Raw genomic sequence first — 20,917 nt, 5'->3', positions numbered from 1 at the left:
TATTTGCATATTGTTTCACTTGCTTTACTCAGCCTCTTCGTGCTTTCCTTTCCCCCCAGAGCTCAACTTCCTTTCTCTGTGCATCTCTTTTATAGTCCTTAGTTAACCGCCTAGTCTCATTGTTGGCTGTGAACGCAAGCTACCCTGCTGCTGAGCGTGTTTGTATAAGAGCCGTGCAGAACAGTAACAACTTAAATTAGTAATGTGGATCTAACTTACACAGATCAGGCATAACATTATGACCACCTCCTTGTTTCTATGCTCACTGTACATTTTATCAGCTCCACTTACTATATAGGTGCACTTTGTAGTTCTACAGTTACAGACTGTAGTCCATCTGTTTCTCTGCATACTTTGTTAGCCCCCTTTTACCCTGTTCTTCAGTGGTCAGGACCCCCATGGACCACCACAGAGCAGGTACTATTTGGGTGGTGGATCATTCTCAGCACTGCAGTAACACTGACGTGGTGGTGGTGTGTTAGTAGTGTTGTGCTGGTACGAGTGGATCAGACACAGCAGTGCTGCTGAAGTTTTTAAACACTGTGTCCACTCACTGTCCACTGTATTAGACACTCCTACCTTGTCAGTCCACCTTGTAGATGTAAAGTCAGAGACGATAGCTCATCTGCTGCTGCACAGTTTGTGTAGGTCATCATCTAGTCCTTCATCAGTGGTCGCAGGACACTGCCCACAGGACGATGTTGGCTGGATATTTTTGGTTAATGGACTATTCTCAGTCCAGCAGTGACACTGAGGTGCTGAGAATGACCCACCAGGAGGTGGTCATAATGTTAAGCCTGATCGGTGTACATCTATTGCTCTGTGCTGCTTCTTCCACTTTCATTAGCTGAACAGAACCATATCAAGTTGAATGTAGTAGTAATACATTAAAAAGGACTATTTCAGTAAATTAGAATATATTCAAATCTGTTTTGTGTGATTTACTTGAGCTCATTGAGTAAATATAACTCATCTTAGAAGCTACTAAACACAGCTGCTTTTTTGGATGGTTATAACCATGCAGAAGTTAGAATAACTTGGCTAAAAATTCAGCTCTTCCAGAGTACGATAAATATATATTCATCATATCGGCTGATAATAATATCAATTATCATCGTCATTCCTACTACACAGCAATATGAACAACTATAAAAGGAAAATGTAGTCCTAGGCTTAAACCTGTCTAGGCAACTGACCCTCAGTGTACTAAACCATCATCTCTAATCTGCAAAAAGAATTTAGATTAACCACATTCTCAGAAAAAAGGTCTGAAACTGTCACTGGGGCAGTGCCCCTCTTGTCACTGGGGTGGTCCTCTCAAGGGTACATCTCAGTACCTTTAGTCAGGGAACATAACTGTAACATAATCTATTGAAATGCTATTTTCTAAGCTGTACTGACTCCACACACCCCGTCTCGTCTCCAGGCTTTTGTTTTATTGTTCTGTTTTCAAACATTTGGTTATGAAAAGGTACAAATACGAACTGACATATTGAGATCTGACATATTGTGTGACAGTGACAGTATATATACACTGTGTCATATCACATAATATTTACAGGGCCTGCAAACACCCAGATGAATTTAGCTGATAACGCAGCAGCTTTCCAGACCATACAGCTGTGATATAAACCCAAATACTCTATAATCTACAGTAAATGCCTGGTAAAAACACTCTTATTAAATAAATCCTTTTTTTTAATAAAAAAGTCTGATGTAGTGTGTAAACATTGTTAAAGTTTCAAAAACATGCCAAACATACCATTCATATATAACACTCATTCTGTACAGACCGCTTGTTTTGAATTCACAGGCTACGTCCACATTACCAGGCTGAAGTGGCACAAATTTGATTTTTTGCCCTAATGTGACTCAGATCTGATGTTTTCAGAGCTGTGTGGACACGCAAATCTGATCTTTTCACATCCGACCTGAGCCACTTTCATATGTGGTCCTAGATCGGATACATATCGGATACGTATGCGAACGCTCAGATCTGAATTCATGTGCTTTTTTCCGCTGTGCGTGCTCCATCATTCAGTTACTCTGGCAGCAGCGCCAAACAGAAGTTAAAGCCTGTAAACAGTGGAAAAGCAGCACCTCACCTTTTCCACCTTTGTTTCGCTCTAATAATGAAGCTGAGAGCTGATCAGAGTTAATTATCTTCACAGCGAAGCTCGTTCTGCTCGTTAGTCTGTTTGCTGATGATGCACGTGATTCGTTCACGTGACGTTACTGAGTAGGATGTGCGCATGCGGGTCATTTCAGGACGCTGGTTCGTTCACAATAACGACAGATTTGAATCACTTACCTAAACGAGTGTGAATCATCCTGTCAGACAGATCGGATTTGAGCAATGAGGCTTGTAATGTGAACGTAGCCGTAGCCTCAGCGACGTCACAAAAAACATACTTAGGTACATACATTAACACCCTACCATACTTAGGTACATACATTAACACCCTACAACCATTTCACCCCACCAACTCAAACTGAAGTTATAAGGAGTGTTTCAGTTTTTTGAACTAGACACAAGACAGGGCAGCCAATCAGAACAGAGATAATTTACATTATTTGTATTTTAAAAGCACAGCAACAAAAACAGTGTTTCTTTCTGAAGGATTATCATATGATGTATTATTAATAGCAGTAATTATAATAATTATGATTATTACAGAGGGGGGAAAAAGTAGGATATAGGCCTTTAAATTTTGAACCCTATTCAAAAAGCTCACACTGAAGCTCAAACCTACAAATTCGAAACTAAAAGCTAAATTATTGTTTCAAAAGCATATTTGAAATCGCTGTTAAAATCTGCCAAAAACAGCACTTCCCATTTGCAGCTTTACCAGCAAGCTGACTGGCTTCTTCTATTGAAGGGCGGGACTTTCCCTATGAACAGATGCCATGTTGAACGTTATGAGTTTTCCTATTCTTTTTCCAACCAGCAACCGGTCTCCTCCTTTATAACGTCTCTGCTCACACTACATTCAACTCAATTTGCAACCTCATCTGTGCTCAACCATAAACCTACAGCCTATAGTAGTTTGGGCCCACCCATTCACACTGAGGTTATAATGAGTATTTCTAACTCGGTACAGGGTAGCCAATGAAGAAAGAGATATTTTTCATATGTCTATCTTAAAGGCACTGTGGGTGTCGGCGATATGGCAAAAATACCATATCACGATACTCCAAGACATTTTCCCAATACACAATAAGCATCACGATATTTTGTTTTTTTGAGATTTAATAAGTTGCAACAGACATAATATAACCCGTAGCGCCACATATAAAAATACTACTATAATAACAATAAACCAACAGCTATAATGATTTTTATTTAATGTTTTTCGAACTGCACTACAATTAAACTGGCCTAATTATGCTAATTTTGTAATGAAACATGCATCTGGTTAGCGCTCTTTAAGTACTGACGAAATCCATGATATGCTCAGAAAAGCATAGTGACAATTTATCACGATAATGATAAAACATCGCCATACATAACTTTAATCTAGCAAATCTATACCTGCACACATAGATTGACATCTTGTACATCTTCAACCATATCTTGTATAATCTGGAATATATATAATCAATACTCTTACCCCTGTATACCCTGTATCTCATTTATCTACCTTAGACTAAATGCATATACGTAAATGTGTACAACTGTACATATCATAGCTTTTATGTCATAACTTAAACTACTGTAGCAAAACTGTGTATTGGGTCTGGTGCAATACTGTACATTATTAGAGTCTAATGTGTATATGTTTTTCATTTTTTTTTAACAAATTTTGTATTTAAGTACTACAAGGGGGATATGCACTAAGATTTTCACTCACCTTCGCACCTGCGTTAATGTTTTGTGACAATAAACGTGATTTGATTCGATTTTATTTGATTTACTGTCCACCCCCCAAGGCAGAGTAACACAAAACAGCCTCTTTCATTCCAAAAATGTTCATGTAAAATTGAATTAGGACTGTTTTCGGTACATAAACCCACATATATATCATAGGTGGGCCTCAGAGGGGTGACAAAAAGGAAAAAATATAGGATATGGGCCCTTTAAAAGTGACCTGTTGATTCGTTAGAAACTCCCTGGGTGTCGTCGCCCAACTGGCAGGCACTTTTAACACAAATGAGTTACATTTCTGTTCTATTCTATGCAGAAAACAGGGAATTTGTAATAATAAAAGGTTTATACTTCACTTTACAGCCTGTGGTTATTCAGAGTGGACAGTGGCAGAAGGCTCCTATTCTGAAATGCTAATGGGAGGGGCTCTAGGAGGCATTACTAGTCTAAGGAAGACAAAAAATGCCCTTTTTGAGCTGGAATGAGTCCGAAAAGAGGGGCAGCCACAGCATTTCCATGCCAAATAAGCATGTTTGGCGCGTCTGAACTACAGTATGAATGCTAGTTTTCTCCAACAACAACAACACCGACCAACTCCTCAGTGTTACTCAACATTTCGCCCTCCACACAACACGTCACTCCTGAGTAAAAGCCGCTGAGTAACTACTTTAATGCCACATCTCACAGTTAGCTATGCATTTATGGCTAGAAAAGGGCTCGGTTAGCCGGACGCCTGCTGTGTGGCGAACGGGAAAAGGCTAGCTAAGCTCGTAGGGACCGATAAAAGCCTCGGAAACTGAAATGAGCCCAGGGCTCCCCCTGTAAAAAGGCTGACACCGCCGCCTGGACTCGACCGCTACAGATTTAACTTACAGGCTAACGGTTTTAACGGTTTCGGTCGCCTGGAACGGTCAAATTTGCCGTTTTACTTTCTGACACGACCTCGGCTTTAGCTCGGCGGCTACCTAGCCGTGGATAAACGGCAATGAAAGGAGACACCCATGCTCTGCTGAGGATCTTTCCTCTCTTTTCCCTCCTCCCGTTCCTCCATTGCTGAAGTTGGATCCCAATTCGCCAGCTTCTCGTTCGAATTACCACGTTCCACCTTAAATGGTGCAGCAGTTCCATTCTGGCGCCTCGGGCAGCAGAACGTAACCGCTGCACTATTTAAGGTGGAACGGAAAAATTCACGCAAGAAGCTGGCGAATTGGAAGCTGACTTGGCGTTGTAACGGCCACCGGTAAGAAGTGAGCACACTTTACGTGAAATGTACTTTTAAAAGGGGGGTTTTGACACATTTTCTGTGTCTCGAAATCACTCCTTATTCACAAGCTAACGTTAACGTTACGTCCGACCAGCTGAGGAGAGCACAGGACCAACGTTACTCAGCCCAACCAGCGTAACGTAACCTACGGTACTGATGAAAATCACTTTAAAAAGCTCTTTTACCTTCTCAGATATCCGCTTTGTCCGGTTCGCGGGGCAGTTTGGTCCTCCTTCTCGACCTGCAGACGGACCGCTTTGAGTTACAAATCCGTTAAATGTGAGAAAAATCCTCTTTTCCACTAGTTGTTTCTTCTTTCTCTCTCTCTCGCTCTCTTGCCAGCACTACCAGCAGCTCCCCGAGCCTGGGCGCTTCAGTGACGTAAGGACTCGGGATGCGCGCTCTCGTTACTCATTAGCGAATGAATCGTTCTTTTGAACCGATTCGTTTCAGCGAAGCAGTGGAGCTGATTCATACATTCAAATATTTTTATAGCGTCCACACATCAGCCATAACACTGAGACCGCCACCTTGTATTCACACTCATTGTCCATTTTATCAGCTCCACTTACAATAGAGGTGTAGTTTGTAGACATAGACTGTAGTCCAACTGTTTCTGTGCATACTAGCTTTGTTAGTCAGGACCCCCGGAGGCCCACCACAGAGCAGGTGTTATTTGGGTGGTGGATCATTCTCAGCACTGCAGTGCCATGAAGGACTATTGGATGACCAACACAAACTGTGCAGCAGCAGATGAGCTATCGTCTCTGACTTTACATCTACAAGGTGGACTGATAAGGTAGATTGGACAGTGAGTGGACACAGTGTTTAAAACTCCAGCAGCACTGCTGTGTCTGATCCACTCGTACCAGCACAACACACACTAAGGCACCTCCACCATGTCAGTGTCACTGCAATGCTGAGAATGACCCACCACCCAAATAGTACCTGCTCTGTGGTGGTCCTGTGGGGTCCTGACCATTGAAGAACAGGATGAAAACAAAGTATGCGGAGAAACAGATGGACTACAGTCTGTAATTATAGAACTATAAAGTGCACCTATATGGTCAGTGGAGCTGATGAAGTGGACAATGAGTGTAGAAACAAGCAGGTGGGTTTAACGTTAGGGCTGAACAGCGCATATAAATTTTGAATTCTTTTAAAATTAGCTAATATTTTTAGCCTTTTTCCTCTCTGTTATGTATCTGTGCTTTGACTTAATAGTCTGACTCCATTAGTCAATAGAAGTAACGGATAAATTGGAGGAGACGAGGCTAAAGCTGACCTGAATCAATGAGTCATTGAATCAACGGAATCGGTTGAGGAAGACTGAATCGAACTGAACCATCACTGGTTGCTCCATGGCGCCACGCACTCGACCAGAGAGGAAACAAAACCGAGTCTGATTCACATGTAGAATGAAAACCATGAATAGCAATTAGTTCATTCAACGTTATTGGTTATGTAATCGCCTTTAAAGTGTGATTGCTTTTACAGAAACGGTTTCATGTTGTTTTAATGTTACTTTTAAATGATTTTGTCATGAGAGTGCCATTTGAACAAGTGAATGCAGTTGTTCAGGTTGTTCATTCACACTTTGGGCATTGTTAGCAATTTGATCTGTGCTGTTTATTGTGGACCTTTTTTCTCTTTATGCTGATATTTAGGGCCAAACACATGAGCAGCCAAAGCTTTCCTTGCGTGGTGCATATATTTAGTAATATACTTGGAGTTACACCTACCTTGTATCTGCACTCACTGGCCATTTTATCAGAAACACCTACCATGAAGGTGTACTTAGTAGTTCTACAAAGTCTGTCTGCTACACACAAATTGTCAGCCACATTTTACTCCATCTATCAATAGAAAAGGACCACTGTAAGACCACTGTGGACCCCATATTATTTGGCTGGTGGACCATTCTTAACTCATCAGTGACACCAGTGTTGTAGTGGCTTGTCTGTGGGTGTTGTGCTGGTGTGAGTGTATCAGACACTGCATGCTAACATTTTTAAAGAGCTTTCCAACAAAATGTCCAGCCAGCAGTGGTGCTGTGGTCCTAGAGTGAGAGTAAGACCAATACACATTGAATAGGTTACAGTAGGCAAGTACACAACAGATGGACTAGTACAGTTAAAGGGTAATTCCATTGATTTTTTTTACAAAAAATTCTGTATAATTCACTTGTTAAAATGTAAACAAAGTCAATCAGAGTGGTTTGATGTGAAGTGCTCCATTTCAGAGAAACTCACTGAGTCAGATCGTTCATAGTGGGGTTGATGGGAACCAGACGTCTGAAGAGTTCAATGCCACTGAAAGCTCCCTCACAGAAAGTTGTTACATTAAATACTTACTCACACGTTGCCTGATGCCTGAGACGTTTCTTGTTTGTTTTGAGAGAGGGTTTTGGCCTAAAATGTAATTTTACGTTAATTTAAAGACCTTGATTCGTGGTGGAGAGGTACATACAGGACATTGTGAGGCAAAATGGTACCCAAAGAAATCTTATGTTTTCAGATTTACTATTATGTTTTCATGATCAGCATTACATATGAAAAAGGTTCACTGGTGGTTTTGGATAGTAAAGAAAATAGCTACATCCGTGTTGTAGACATTGTGACCCCTGGTTCCCATCACCACCACTGTGAAGATACCTGAGTCGTATGTTTCACATCAGACCACTCTGAATGACTGTGATTACATTTCAACCACTGAAATACACAGAAACTTTGAAAACTCAGTGTAATGAAGATTTTCTATATGATATATAAAATTATGTCATCACACCAGGTTTACCAACAGTGGTGAGATGACTGGAGTGAGACTTTAGGGTGGCTTGCGTGAGAGTATTTTGCATGCTTGTGTGCAAAAAAGTGTGAATCCTTTGTTACGCTGTTTCAAACACTAACTGAATATTAGTATGTTGATCTGTGGTTCTCAAACCAGCTCTCTCACCACTCAGACATGAGAGAAAACCACTATCCATATAGTGAGAGAATCACTATCCATACTTTAGTCCATATTCTTCATTCTGGGTTGGGTAAGAGAAGCACATTAAGCAGTGTTGACACTATCGCTGCCATTTTTTGCTCATGTCTCAGCCCTCTGTGTTATTGGAGCCATTGCTTGCTGGTGTACAGTGACAGCAAAAGCTGGTGTGAGTAGTTGAGAGTTGTTAGCCTTGTATAATGAAAAACAGTGTTAAGCAGTTGTCCAAAAGACTAACATGTTAAAGTTTATATATATACATATATATAGTATATATATATATATATAGTATATATATATATATATATATATATATATATATATATATATATATATATATATATACATACATATATATATATATATATATACATATCGATTTTTTCCCGCACCCCTAATATATATATATATATATATATATATATATATATATACAAATAAAAATAAATATGTATATATATATATATATATATATATATATTAGGGGAGCGGGAAAAAATCGATTCTTAGATGCATCGTGATGCGGACGTGGACGATTCTGAATCGCCAGCTCTCACTCGCCAGCTTCTTGCTGAGATTTCCCGTTCCACCTTAAATTCTGACTGAGGCACCGAAGGTAAATGCGGCACCATTTAAGGTGGAACGGGAAAATTAGAAAGAGAAGCAACTTCATCTTCACAACTTTTTAGTGTGTGACAGTCTCTCGTCGCAGATTAAACGTATCAGGAAACCAACTGCGCTGCTTATGAATGCAAATATGTCCATTCATCTCCAAATGTTCGTCTATCTTCCTCTTTTCCTTTTTCGTTCGCTACCAGCTCGGCGAAACCTCCTTGCTATGTGACCTGCGGTCTGCACGCCAGTTCTCAGTCGCTGAAAAACAGGGCTTTTGCGCTATGTTGCACACGCCCTGTTTCGAAGATATTTTACTGACACAGCAATCCCCCCCATCTCTACCACGAGACCAAAACTGAAGTTCACTAAATCACTAAAGAAAACGGGCAGGACGGCTATAACGTGCTGCGTGGACATCCACTGACACTGGATCTTATTTCACCGTAACTGCGCATTTTTTTTATCACAGATGAGTGGCAGCAGCGTCTCCAAACAAGAGCCGTGAATGAGAGCCTTCCAGTTCACTTGCCGCATCACTTCCATTTGTTTCATTAATAAAAGATATTGGACATAAATGCATTATGGATCATTACAAATACTTTGTTTTAAAACTACAAAGTCTTCAGACAGTAAGAAAATAGAAATCATGTATAGAAAAAAAAGATGCATCGATAATCGTTTTATAATCGCATCGCAGCCTCTGAATCGTAATTGAATTGAATCGTGAGGCGCCTAGAGATTCCCACCCCTAATATATATACATACATATATGTATATATATGTATATATGTATATATGCCAATGCCAAGTGTACCCCAGTGTGTAACCGATTATTTTAATTTTTTAGTTCTTTTTTTCAAGCTCTGAAGTCAAAATTAGGCAGAGCATTAAATAGTGAACGTACACCGCTGCTAGCTTAGCACTAATATAATCCCACAAAGGCGCTACCAGAAATTATCAGTATCATAAGCTACTTATGAGGTGAAAGTTTCTTTAATAAACCAATAAACACTTCTATGTTATGAGCCTCTGGTGCATGTTCATGATTATATGACTTAAATTAAAATGAAATGACTGGAATACAACCCTCTAAAACTGCAACCATTAATCTACAATGTATAATGGAATCATACAGCAAGAGTCTATGATATACAACTGTACCGATACAAGTTCAAGTCTATTTTTAATAACTGTAACTAATAAGTATAGCTTTGCTGTGTTACAGTGGCAAAGTCACCACAATGAATAATTTAATCATTATTGTAAATAGTGTTGCCTATAAGGTTAAGATAAATATTTTTAACTGTAAAAATGTAGAAAGATGCACTAACACACATACACGAGTTATTAATCTCAATATTGAATGTTTTGTAGTCAGAATCAATTTATTAATGTTGATTCTTATTATTGATTATTCATCACATCCTATTACTAGGCCTCCACACAGCACAGTATTATGCAGTATTTACTGCATTTCAGGAATAAAGTTAAATAAAGGGTTACAATGTACCTGATTAATAAACTGAAAACATTTCAGCTATGGAATGTATTAAACAGAAGATATTACTGACAACAAACAAGGCAAAAAAGAAGCCAAACCCTGGTTTCCATTTTTTGAAGATACAGTCATATGCAAAAGTTTGGGCTTCCTTAGGCAGATGATAAGCTTTGGTGAAAGTAAGTTAACACACCCTCTCCATAGAACACACTGCTGCACATTTTAACACTGTTTATTTGCTGAATTTAACATATTGGGAAAATAACAAAACACAAAATGTAGCCTGTGCAAAAGTTACAGCACATTTTATAATTTATATTTTATTTTTTCAACATAACTCAACAAATAAATGCAACTTGTGCACTAAATTTGCAGAAAAATGCTATATTTAAGTGTTTTCTCTGTAGAGGATGTGTTACCTTCACTTTTCACTTAGAAAATCAAGAAAACATGTAATTTGACTGGCGATATTCAAACTGTAGTTGAAAAATAATATTATAACATAGAAATATAATGCTACAAACATGCATGTACTAGAAGCTAGACAGTTTAAAGAAATTTAAATATAATGCCCAATAAAACACAATTTGCAGCACGTAAATCAACAAAATTGAGCATATTTGCAATAAAAGCTTGGTTGGACTGAACACTGCACAGGCTTTCAGGATTCACTGTTGATAAGGATGTCCTGAAACATAAAAGTAACACAATGATTAGTGGAATCTCACATTTATTGCATCGCTGCAGATTATTTTCTCATATTTTTCATAGTAATAACTACAGCAAACCGTTCACCCACAGTGTCATGCGTTTCTGTCCTGTAGCGAGTTCACTGTTGAGGGTAGAGGCCCGTCTTCTGCACACCAAACGCAGTGATGAAGATGTTGATGATGACCGTGAGGAACACTAGGCCGGTAGCCACGTTGTTGATGATGTCCAGCTTCCTCTGATTAGCAACATCATTTAGATCTTTACGTGCTGATAGGAGAGAAAGAAATAGAAATTATTTACTCCTAAGATCAGCCCTGAAATGTTTAATCCAACTTTAAATGCTGGAAAATCAGCATTTTCTCACTTTGTGTGGTGTTGGGGGGTCTGTGGGACCCATTTTTAATGTTTACCAAAAGAAAAAGTTATGCAATTTATTATTATTACAATCTCAGATTCTTTGGTCTTTGCTCATTTTCTGTGAAGAACATATAAAATAACCCATTTTCAGTGTCTTCACTCTGTTCACCCCCCACACATTTATATTACACATGTGGTGTTGGGTGAACTTGCAGTGAGTAAAAGTGTGGAGGTGCTGTGTCCTTCACTCTGTTCTCCTACATGGCCTGCTGTTAGTGTGTGTGTGTGTGTGTGTGTGTGTGTGTGTGTGTGTTTGTATATGTGGGTGTATGTGTGAAGGTGGGCAACATGGACAGGCTGCTGACTGGCTACAGCTGCTAAAGGAGAACCCTACACTGGCCACTTGTGATATTTTAAACATCTGGTATTTTTACATAAATTGTTATGGCTGTATTGATTTAGGGCGGCATGGTGGCGCAGTGGGTATCGCTGTCGCCTCACAGCAAGAATGGTTTGGGTTCGATTCCCAGCCAGGCGACCAGGACATTTCTGTGTGGAGTTTGCATGTTCTCCCCGTGTCTGCGTGGGTTTCCTCCGGGTACTCCGGTTTCCTCCCACAGTCCAAAAACATGCAGTCAGGCCAATTGGACATGCTAAAATTGCCCCTAGGTGTGTGTGTGTGACTGTGTATGTCTGTCTGTCTGCCCTGCGATAGACTAGTGACCTGTCCACGGTGTATCCTGCCTTCCGCCCAATGACAGCTGGGATAGGCTCCAGCACCCCACCGCGACCCAGAAGGATAAGCGGTTTAGATGATGTATGTATGTATGTATAATGCGGTGGGCCCACCTGACCACTGAGTAACAAACACATCAACACCACACAAGCGTTAAAGACTTTTGAGATACATGTAAATGTACCATTCACTCTTCAGTCCATACAGCCCACATAAGACATCTAAGCTGCAAAACAGCCTTTTTTAAGTAGTTGTTATTTATATCACAAAACCCATCAGGTATCCATGTATTCAGCCTACAGCAGTTTGGCCCCGCCCACTCATACTGAGCATTATTAGAAGTGTTTCAGTTTTTGAACGAGGCACAATGCAGGGCAGCCAATCAAAACAGAGCTCATTTGCATATTTCAGTCTTAAAAGGCCCGATCAACATTTTCCTTGCTTTTTTTGATGTAGTATGCAGACATTTTTAAAGTTTCCAAACATACCATTCTCTCCGCTTTCCACACAGTCCATACATGGAAACTATATGGAATTGACTGTTTCTGTCACAAAAATCAACACATTTACATTTATCTACCTATTCAGCCTGTGTCAGTTTAACACCGCCCATTCATACTGGAGTTCTAGGGAGTGTTTCAGCTCTGAGTGCTTTTTGAATGAGGCAAAATACATGGCAGCCAATCAGAACAGAGCTCATTTACATATCAGTCTTAAAGGTGCAAAAACACACTGTTTAAATCTAATTCTAATTCAGTTTTTCATACCTAAAACCACACAAACGTTATAAGTGGACCTCAGAGGGCAAAATGAATAGTGTAGGATATGGGCCCTGTGTGGGTACAGAAATAAAAACAGCTTGTTTAATTTTAAGGATAAAGAGAGTTTGAAAAATGGTCAATGAAAAAATGAATAATAACTATTTTTGATAGACAAAAAACATACAGATATCATAAATGGACTTCAGGGGGGGAAATACATGAACAATGTATCTAACCATATTTGAAAAGTTCACACTGTTTATTTTCTCAATTTTTAATCTCATCTTTTATGCTCACCCATGAACACAAACAAACCCCCAGCGAGCACTTGGAAGAAGAGCGAGACTGCGATGAGCACAATCACAGTCATGTAGTACTTAAAGTCAGGCCCCTGCTCCAGCACTGCTTTCAGCTGAGAAGCGTTGGCCATCAGCAGAGCCACGTCCAGCATGCTCTCCGCCACGCTCTTCTTAGTGGCATAGTGATTCATGTTGAGAGGCTGAAAGAGAGAGAGAGAGAGAGAGAGAGAGAGAGAGAGAGAGAGAGAGAGAGATGGATAACACATTAGGAATGTTCTCTGAGAGGTTGTTACTCCAAAACAAGCAGGTGAATCATAAAGAAAGGATCTGAGCAGATCTCAAAGGAATTATCTCTAAAATCCACTCACTTTATTAAAAAACACATACCATGTACTTCCACTCACTGGCCACTTTTTTAGAAACACCTACCTTGTACTTCTACTAACTGGCCACTTTAAATAGAAACACCTACCTTGGATGTCCATTAACTGGCCACTTTATTAGAAACTCCTACGTTATACTTCCATTAACTGGCCACTTTATTAGAAACACATACCTTGTACTTCCACTCACTGGCCACTTTATTAGAAACACCTGCCTCATACTTGCACTAACTGGCCGCTTCATTAGAAACACCTACCTCGTACTTCTACTAACTGGCCACTTTAATAGAAACACCTACCTTGGATGTCCATTAACTGGCCTCTTTATTAGAAACTCCTACGTTGTACTTCCATTAACTGGCCACTTTATTAGAAACTCCTACGTTGTACTTCCATTAACTGGCCACTTTATTAGAAACACGTACCTTGTACTTCCACTCACTGGTCACTTTATTAGAAACACCTGCCTTGTATTTCCACTCACTGGCCACTTTATTATAAACACCTAGCTTGGAAGTCCATTTACTGGTCACTTTATGAGAAAAGTCTACCTTTTACTTCCACTACCTGGCCACTTTATTAGAAACACCTACCTTGTATTTCCGCTCACTGGCCACTTTATTAGAAACACCTACCCTGTAACTTCAGTCTCACTGCAAGGTTGAAAGGGGCCCGCCACCCAAAAATATCCAGACAACAGCGGCTCTGTGGTCAGAAACTGAGCACTGATGAAGGGCTGAAGGATGGCTAACACAAACTGTGCATCACCAGATAAGTTACAGCCTCTAACTGTACAAGGTGGATGTATGAGAGAAGTGCTTCTGATAAAGTGGACAGTGAGTGTAGGTTTGCTGTGTCAAGAGGAAAACCTGCTGAGCTTAGCATCTCTTCTCACAGCAGTGGAAATATGTCACCAAATAATACATGAATTTTCAACTTTTTGTCTGGAGCAGTTTTAAAGAGGAGTTCCACTAATTCTCCTGAATTTTATGCGTAATTCAATGGTTAAAATGCAGACAAAGTCATTCAGAGTGGTCTGATGGGAAATGCTCTGTTCTAGAGAAACTTACAGAGAATTGTTCACAGTGGTCGTGATAGGAACCAGATGTCTGTGGAGCTTAATGCCTCTGAAAGCTCCCTCACAGAAAGTTAGTACATGACATTGTTACGGATATGTAGCCTGTTGCCTGAGACATTGTTTTTACAACAGCTTTGAGATAAGATTCTAATATAAAACATGTATTTTAAAATTAGTTGATGATGGATGATGGATGATGGTACATACAGGGTGTTATAAGGCGAAAAGAAAACTTATTTTTTCAGATTTGTCCAGTATTTTATCATCATCAGCACTGCTCGCCTTCTCACAGGCACAAAAAAGAGGGACCACATTACCCCCTTCTTGACATCCCTACTCTGGCTTCCTGTGTACTACAGGGTCCAATTCAAAGGTCTTTCATTTGTTTTTAAGTCACTAAATGGGTCTTATATAGGAGATCTGCTCCAACTCTAATTCCTTCTCCAGGTCCTTGAGGTCATCAGATCAGTTGTTACTAGCTGTGCCACGGTCTCGGTTGAAACTCAAAGGTGACCGGGCCTTTGCTGTTGTGGCGCCGAGACCGTGGAATAGTCTGCCTCTGGACATTAGGTCTGCACTCTCTACTGATGCCTTTAAGTCTAGATTAAAACCCTAGTTTTATCGGTTAGCCTTTGATTCTGTGAATTGATTGCACTTGAACTTGTTTTGTTATATATGTCTTATGTTGTTTTATTGTTTATTTATTTATTTATTTATTTATCTAATTGCATTCCCTTTTGTACAGCATTTTGGGTTTAAATGTGCTTCACAAATAAATACTTATTTAAAAATACTAACGAAATATAAAATATAAAAACTCAGAGGACACATGTAGGTGGTGGTCTTGGATATTAAATAAAATATATATTATATTATATAAAATGTAGCGCTGTCGCCCCACAGCAAGAATGGCCTGGGTTCGATTCCTGGCTGGGTGACCAGGGTCATTTCTGTGTGGAGTTTGCCTGTTCTCCCCGTGTCTGCGTGGGTTTCCTCCGGGTTCTCTGGTTTCCTCCCACAGTCCAAAAACATGCAGTCAGGCCGATTGGACTTGCTAAAATTGCCCCTATGTGTGAGTATGTGAATGTGTCTGTCTGTCTGTCTGCCCTGTGATGGACTGGCGACCTGTCCAGGGTGTATCCTGCCTTCCGCCCAATGACAGCTGGGATAGGCTCCAGCACCCCACCGCGACCCAGAAGGATAAGCGGTTTCGATGATGGATGGATGGATGGATAGATTATATAAAATGGCTATATTTGTGTTGTAGATATTTCTCAGAGTCAGTGTGTTTCTCTAAAATGAACCATTTTGTGATTATTTTAAAACACACTGAATGACTTTTTTATCCCAAGCAGTGAACTATGCACAAATTTAGTAAAATGGGTGTTATTGCCCTTTGAGTTATAAGGACATTTCAACTTAAAATTTATGTAATTTTCTTTAACATTTACTTAAATATATTAAGATTAAGTGACCCTTATTAGTCCCACAACGGGGAAATTCACCTCCACATTTAACCCATCCGTGCAGTGAAACACCACACTAGTGAACACACACACTAGGGGGCAGTGAGCACACTTGCCCGGAGTAGTGGGAAGCCCTATCCGCAGCCCCCGGGGAGCAGCTGGGGGTTAGGTGCCTTGCTCAAGGGCACTTCAGTCACGTACTGTCGGCTCAGGGGATCAAACCGATGACCTTCCGGTCACAAGGCTGGTTCCCTAACATAATACTTAACACCTCAACACCGTTTGAGGCAACTGATGATTTAGACATGCAGTTTGCACAGTGCTATGTAGTGAGATGTGACTCCATTAGCCTCACAGCTCCAGTGCAAAACTAAAGAAACACACTTCAGACAGCAAACGCGTCTCGGCTGATTGACTACACTGGAGGAAAGTGTGTAAATTTGATTATTCACCAAACTATCGCTTTAAAGTGTGTTGGATATTCGTCACAGTCACAGTAAAGAGCACAGAGACTTTCTAACACACCTGAATCAGCTCAGTAACTAATTAATAAGCTCTTCATGTGCTATATCAGGTGTGTTATACAAGACAAAGTGCATAAATGTGAATTCCAGCCATAGAGAGCTCACTCAGACTCAGCTTTTCAACTAGAAAGTATCTGCTTTTTCATTCTCCACCAGCAGGGGGCAGCAAAAAGCAGAGGAAATATGAAAATGGCCCTTGAAACTACGCGCAGCTACAGAATGTTTTAGTTGTGGCTCAGCTTAGAGGAAAACATGATTCCTTGACAGGAATTAATTCAGTTACATTTTAGAAAGTAATATAAGCTTGTAAATAAGACAATGTAAGAATGATACCAATATACAGAATATATTCATTAAACACTGCCTCACAATTTTGGGCAGTGAAAGATGGAACCTTTCACATAACATTTAATGTGCTATTTCACAAAACATTTGGGTTGAGTAGTAATTCTCCTCCATAGCTAAAACCATAAGGCCTGTCCCAGCTGTGTAACTCTCTGTCTGCCAGTAGTGCCTGTTTTACAGTCCGGTCCCATCCTAAAGGGTTGAGATCACTAGTTTCCTGTAGGACACCTTTAGATCCTGTTAGGAAACCATCAAATGCATCTGGAACCAGCCACTGGTCACCTATTAAACCATTAGGACCCTTTACATTGTGATACCCACCCCTTAAACCAAAACACATTACAAAACCATCAGGAAGCAATTTAATGGTTTCTATGGGTTTTTCAGCAGGGCTGGTGTGGCAGAGTTCAAAACATCATGGACTGTGTACGCACGGCCAAGCCTATCAACAAAAGTAAGAAATATGAAGCTTTGAAGTGGAATTTATTAGCAGATGACAAACACGTTTTTCTTTAATTCACTTGATAACACGCTGCACACCACCAAGAATGATAGCAGGCTGCCCATATGGAAAAACACATATATACAGACATGTATTTTTATATATATATGTGAAATACATCCATCCATCCATCCATCCATCATCGAAACCGCTTATCCTTCTGGGTCGCTGGAGCCTATCCCAGCTGTCATTGGGCGGAAGGCAGGATACACCCTGGACAGGTCACCAGTCCATCGCAGGGCCGACAGACATACATACACATACACACACACACCTAGGGGCAATTTTAGCATGACCAGTCAGCCTGACTGCATGTCTTTGGACCATGGGAGTACCCGGAGGAAACCCACGCAGACACGGGGAGAACATGCAAACTCCACACAGAAACGACCCTGGTCACCCGGCCGGGAACCGAACCCAGGCCCTTCTTGCTGCGAGGCGACAGTGCTACCCACTGCGCCACTGTGCTGCCATGTGAAATACATTTTAAATAAATTGCAATCCATGCAGAAATACATGCGTTTAGAATGTGTTTTAGAATATATTGCCATATTAACCAAATATATTTTAAAATCCATTTATTTTAAAATGAATGGGGAAATGTTACGCATAGAAACGTTACACACAAAAATAAATGTATGTAAATGTGTTTATCAAATCCATTTGAAAATGTGTGAAAATAGCCAAAATCCTTTTTAATGCACTTCACTGTTTGGAACAGCTTTTGAAATGAATTTGTGTTCTAGTATCTTAATTTTAAATATTAACCTTTATAAATGAGCCTTTAACATGACGAAAGCGAGTGTTGCAGGTATTGATTCACTGTGAACATGCAATTATGATTTAATATCCTGTTTATGTGAAGTACATTTTGTCTGAGCACCGTGTTCACATACGTACATGGTTAATGTAGAGTACAATGCAAAATACAGAAGTCAGTACCGTTTAGTTATATCTGTAATCTTTGTTAAAACTACACACAATTGAAAAATATGATAACAAATAGAAATAAATACATTTTAAAATAGATTTAACAAATGTTTTAGGCCATTTTCATACATTGCAAAAATATATTTGATAAATATATTTGGAACATTGTTTTTACCCCCATATGGTTGCTTAGATAACTCAGACTAACTCCAGTCCAGAGTCCATCCCAATTTTCATTATTAATAAATGTAAGATATGGAACTCTTACCAGTATTAAAAAGAGACTAAAAATAAAAAGCTCTCAAGGAAGAATAAGATGCCATGCTTTATCACAGCCAACACAAGACAACACAGAAAAATTAAATTTCATGGAATTGAAAAGGAATTGAAAGGATTTTTCAAGATTTTTTGTATATTTATTACAGTCTGAAAAATAAAGCTATGTATTTTACTACAACTTGATAATTAGTAGTCGTGATAATTGTGAAAAGTCAATATTCATCATATTTACACGTTGTAATATGTCTTATCACCAACAGAGGGCAGCACAGTATGTTTTTTTTTTTTAGATAAGTTGCTTGTGGTCCACTTTGGCACACTTTTTGACCACAGGAGGACGCCAAATATTAAGCTTTGACATTTTTCTCTCAGTTTTATAATGTGAGATGGCTGTGGTACAGAGCAGCCTTAAAGGGCTCATATCCTGCACTTTTGTGGTATTTTTTCTTTTCCTCCTGAGGCCAACTTACCATGTAACACATAACACTTGTGGTTTCATACACCAAAAACAGTCATAATTCATTTTACATGAGAACTTTCAAATTTCCAGCCTCTCTTTATCCCTTAGAATTAAAACAGGCTGTTTTTGGTACTGTGCCTTTAAGACTGATATATGTAAATGAACTCTGTTCTGATTGGCTGGCCTGTGTTGTGCTTGGTTCAGAAGACAGTCCGGGGTTGAAACACTCCTTAAAGCTTCAGTGTGAGTGGGCTGAATAGACAGACATATGTAAATAAACTGGATTTTATGACATCACAAAAACAGTGAAATCAAAATTCCTCTTTTAAAGAGCCCATATCCTACATTTTTTATTTTTATTTTTCCTCCGCTCATTTCCGTGTATGGACTTGGGAGTAAACAGTAAGTTGTGAAACTTTAACAATATTTAGATTCTACTCTTTTATTTATATCACTTTTATTTAAATAAAGGGAAGAAAAGTACATTTTCCATGATATGAGGCCTTTAATGCTACAATGCACCAAACTGGTCCGTATCACTGTGAATTTATATACATTCATATCCAGTTCAGTACCGTCCAGGACAATACAGGACAATAACAACTGACGGTGGAACATATTCACATCCGCGCAAATGAATATCAAACAATCTGCAGGGCCTTCAGAGCCACTAATAATGGATCTCTCTCTCTCTCTCTCTCTCTCTCTCTCTCTCTCTCTCTCTCTCACTCTCACTCTCTCTCTCTTTGGTCTCTCGCTTTCTCTCTCTCTCTCTCTCTCTCTCTCTCTCTCTCTCTCTCTCTCTCACTCTCACTCTCTCTCTCTTTGGTCTCTCGCTTTCTCTCTCTCTCTCTCTCTCTCTCTCTCTCTCTCTCTCTCTCTCTCTCTCACTCTCACTCTCTCTCTCTTTGGTCTCTCGCTTTCTCTCTCTCTCTCTCTCTCTCTCTCTCTCTTTCGATCTCTCGCTTTCTCTCACTCTCTCTCTCTCTCTCTCTTTCGATCTCTCGCTTTCTCTCTCTCTCTCTCTCTCTCTCTTTCGATCTCTCGCTTTCTCTCTCTCTCTCTCTCTCTCTCTCTCTTTCGATCTCTCTCTCTTTATCTCTCTCTGTATCTTTCTTTCTATCTATCTGTCTTTAGTCTCTCTCTCTCTTTCTCTTTCTATCTATCTGTCATTAGTCTCTCTCTCTCTCTCTCTGTCTCTTTCTCTTTCTATCTGTCTGTCTTTAGTCTGTCTCTCTCTGTCTCTCTCTGTCTCTTTTTCTTTCTATCTGTCTTTAGTCTCTCTCTCTCTGTCTCTTTTTCTTTCTATCTATCTGTCTTTAGTTTCTCTCTCTCTCTCTTTGTCTCTTTTTCTTTCTATCTATCTGTCTTTAGTTTCTCTCTCTCTCTCTTTGTCTCTTTTTCTTTCTATCTATCTGTCTTTAGTCTCTCTCTCTCTCTCTCTCTCTCTCTCTCTCTCTCTCTCTCTCTCTCTCTCTCAGGGGCACTAAACACAACTAAGCTGCTGCTCTTTATGCTTTTTAAACTGCACCTATTAGCCATTTGTTATCTCTACCATCAGGTGTTAAAGACACGTAGATATTTTTAGTGATAGTGTCCCCACTGCTCTGCCCCTTAGATGTGACCCTTCTCTGCATGATGCATTGTAAAGATGAATAACTGGGCAGAGGATTGCCCGTCTTTGTGGAAAGCTCACATTTTGTCTGATCAGGATCTGCCTGTCAGCCCCATATCTGCATCAGAGCAAACTGTTCAGCAGGGTGCCCCCCTCCTTCTCTCCTCTCCATATCACGCAGCACCTTCTACACATGCTATACTGAGCGCAGTATGTGTGGAATATGGTTGTGTGGGGGGGA

General features: G+C 39.9%; 2 protein-coding genes across 9 annotated transcripts in view; both read right to left on the bottom strand.

The window, feature by feature from the left end:
- erc1b (ELKS/RAB6-interacting/CAST family member 1b) overlaps positions 1-5,491 on the bottom strand; it is a 360,642-nt gene extending 355,151 nt beyond the window's left edge. For all 7 annotated transcript variants that reach the window (XM_036577652.1, XM_036577653.1, XM_036577654.1 and 4 more), the window contains exon 1: positions 5,315-5,491. The gene's annotated coding sequence lies outside the window, so the exon portion shown is untranslated. The remainder of the gene's footprint in view (positions 1-5,314) is intronic.
- A 4,218-nt stretch (positions 5,492-9,709) lies between these two features.
- ninj2 (ninjurin 2) overlaps positions 9,710-20,917 on the bottom strand; it is a 59,002-nt gene continuing 47,794 nt past the window's right edge. The window contains exons 2-4 of one of the 2 annotated variants that reach the window (XM_036577660.1): positions 13,093-13,294; positions 11,030-11,208; positions 9,710-10,918 (exon numbers count right to left, since the gene is read on the bottom strand). In XM_036577660.1, coding sequence (XP_036433553.1) covers positions 11,060-11,208; positions 13,093-13,285 — 342 coding nt within the window. In that variant the 5' untranslated portion in view covers positions 13,286-13,294 and the 3' untranslated portion in view covers positions 9,710-10,918; positions 11,030-11,059. The remainder of the gene's footprint in view (positions 10,919-11,029; positions 11,209-13,092; positions 13,295-20,917) is intronic. The other variant, XM_036577659.1, reaches the window with a different exon arrangement.

Source organism: Colossoma macropomum, unplaced genomic scaffold (assembly GCF_904425465.1).
Source record: "Colossoma macropomum unplaced genomic scaffold, Colossoma_macropomum, whole genome shotgun sequence".
In the NCBI taxonomy this organism is placed as follows: domain Eukaryota; kingdom Metazoa; phylum Chordata; class Actinopteri; order Characiformes; family Serrasalmidae; genus Colossoma; species Colossoma macropomum.
This window is presented reverse-complemented; position numbering and strand designations above follow the sequence as displayed.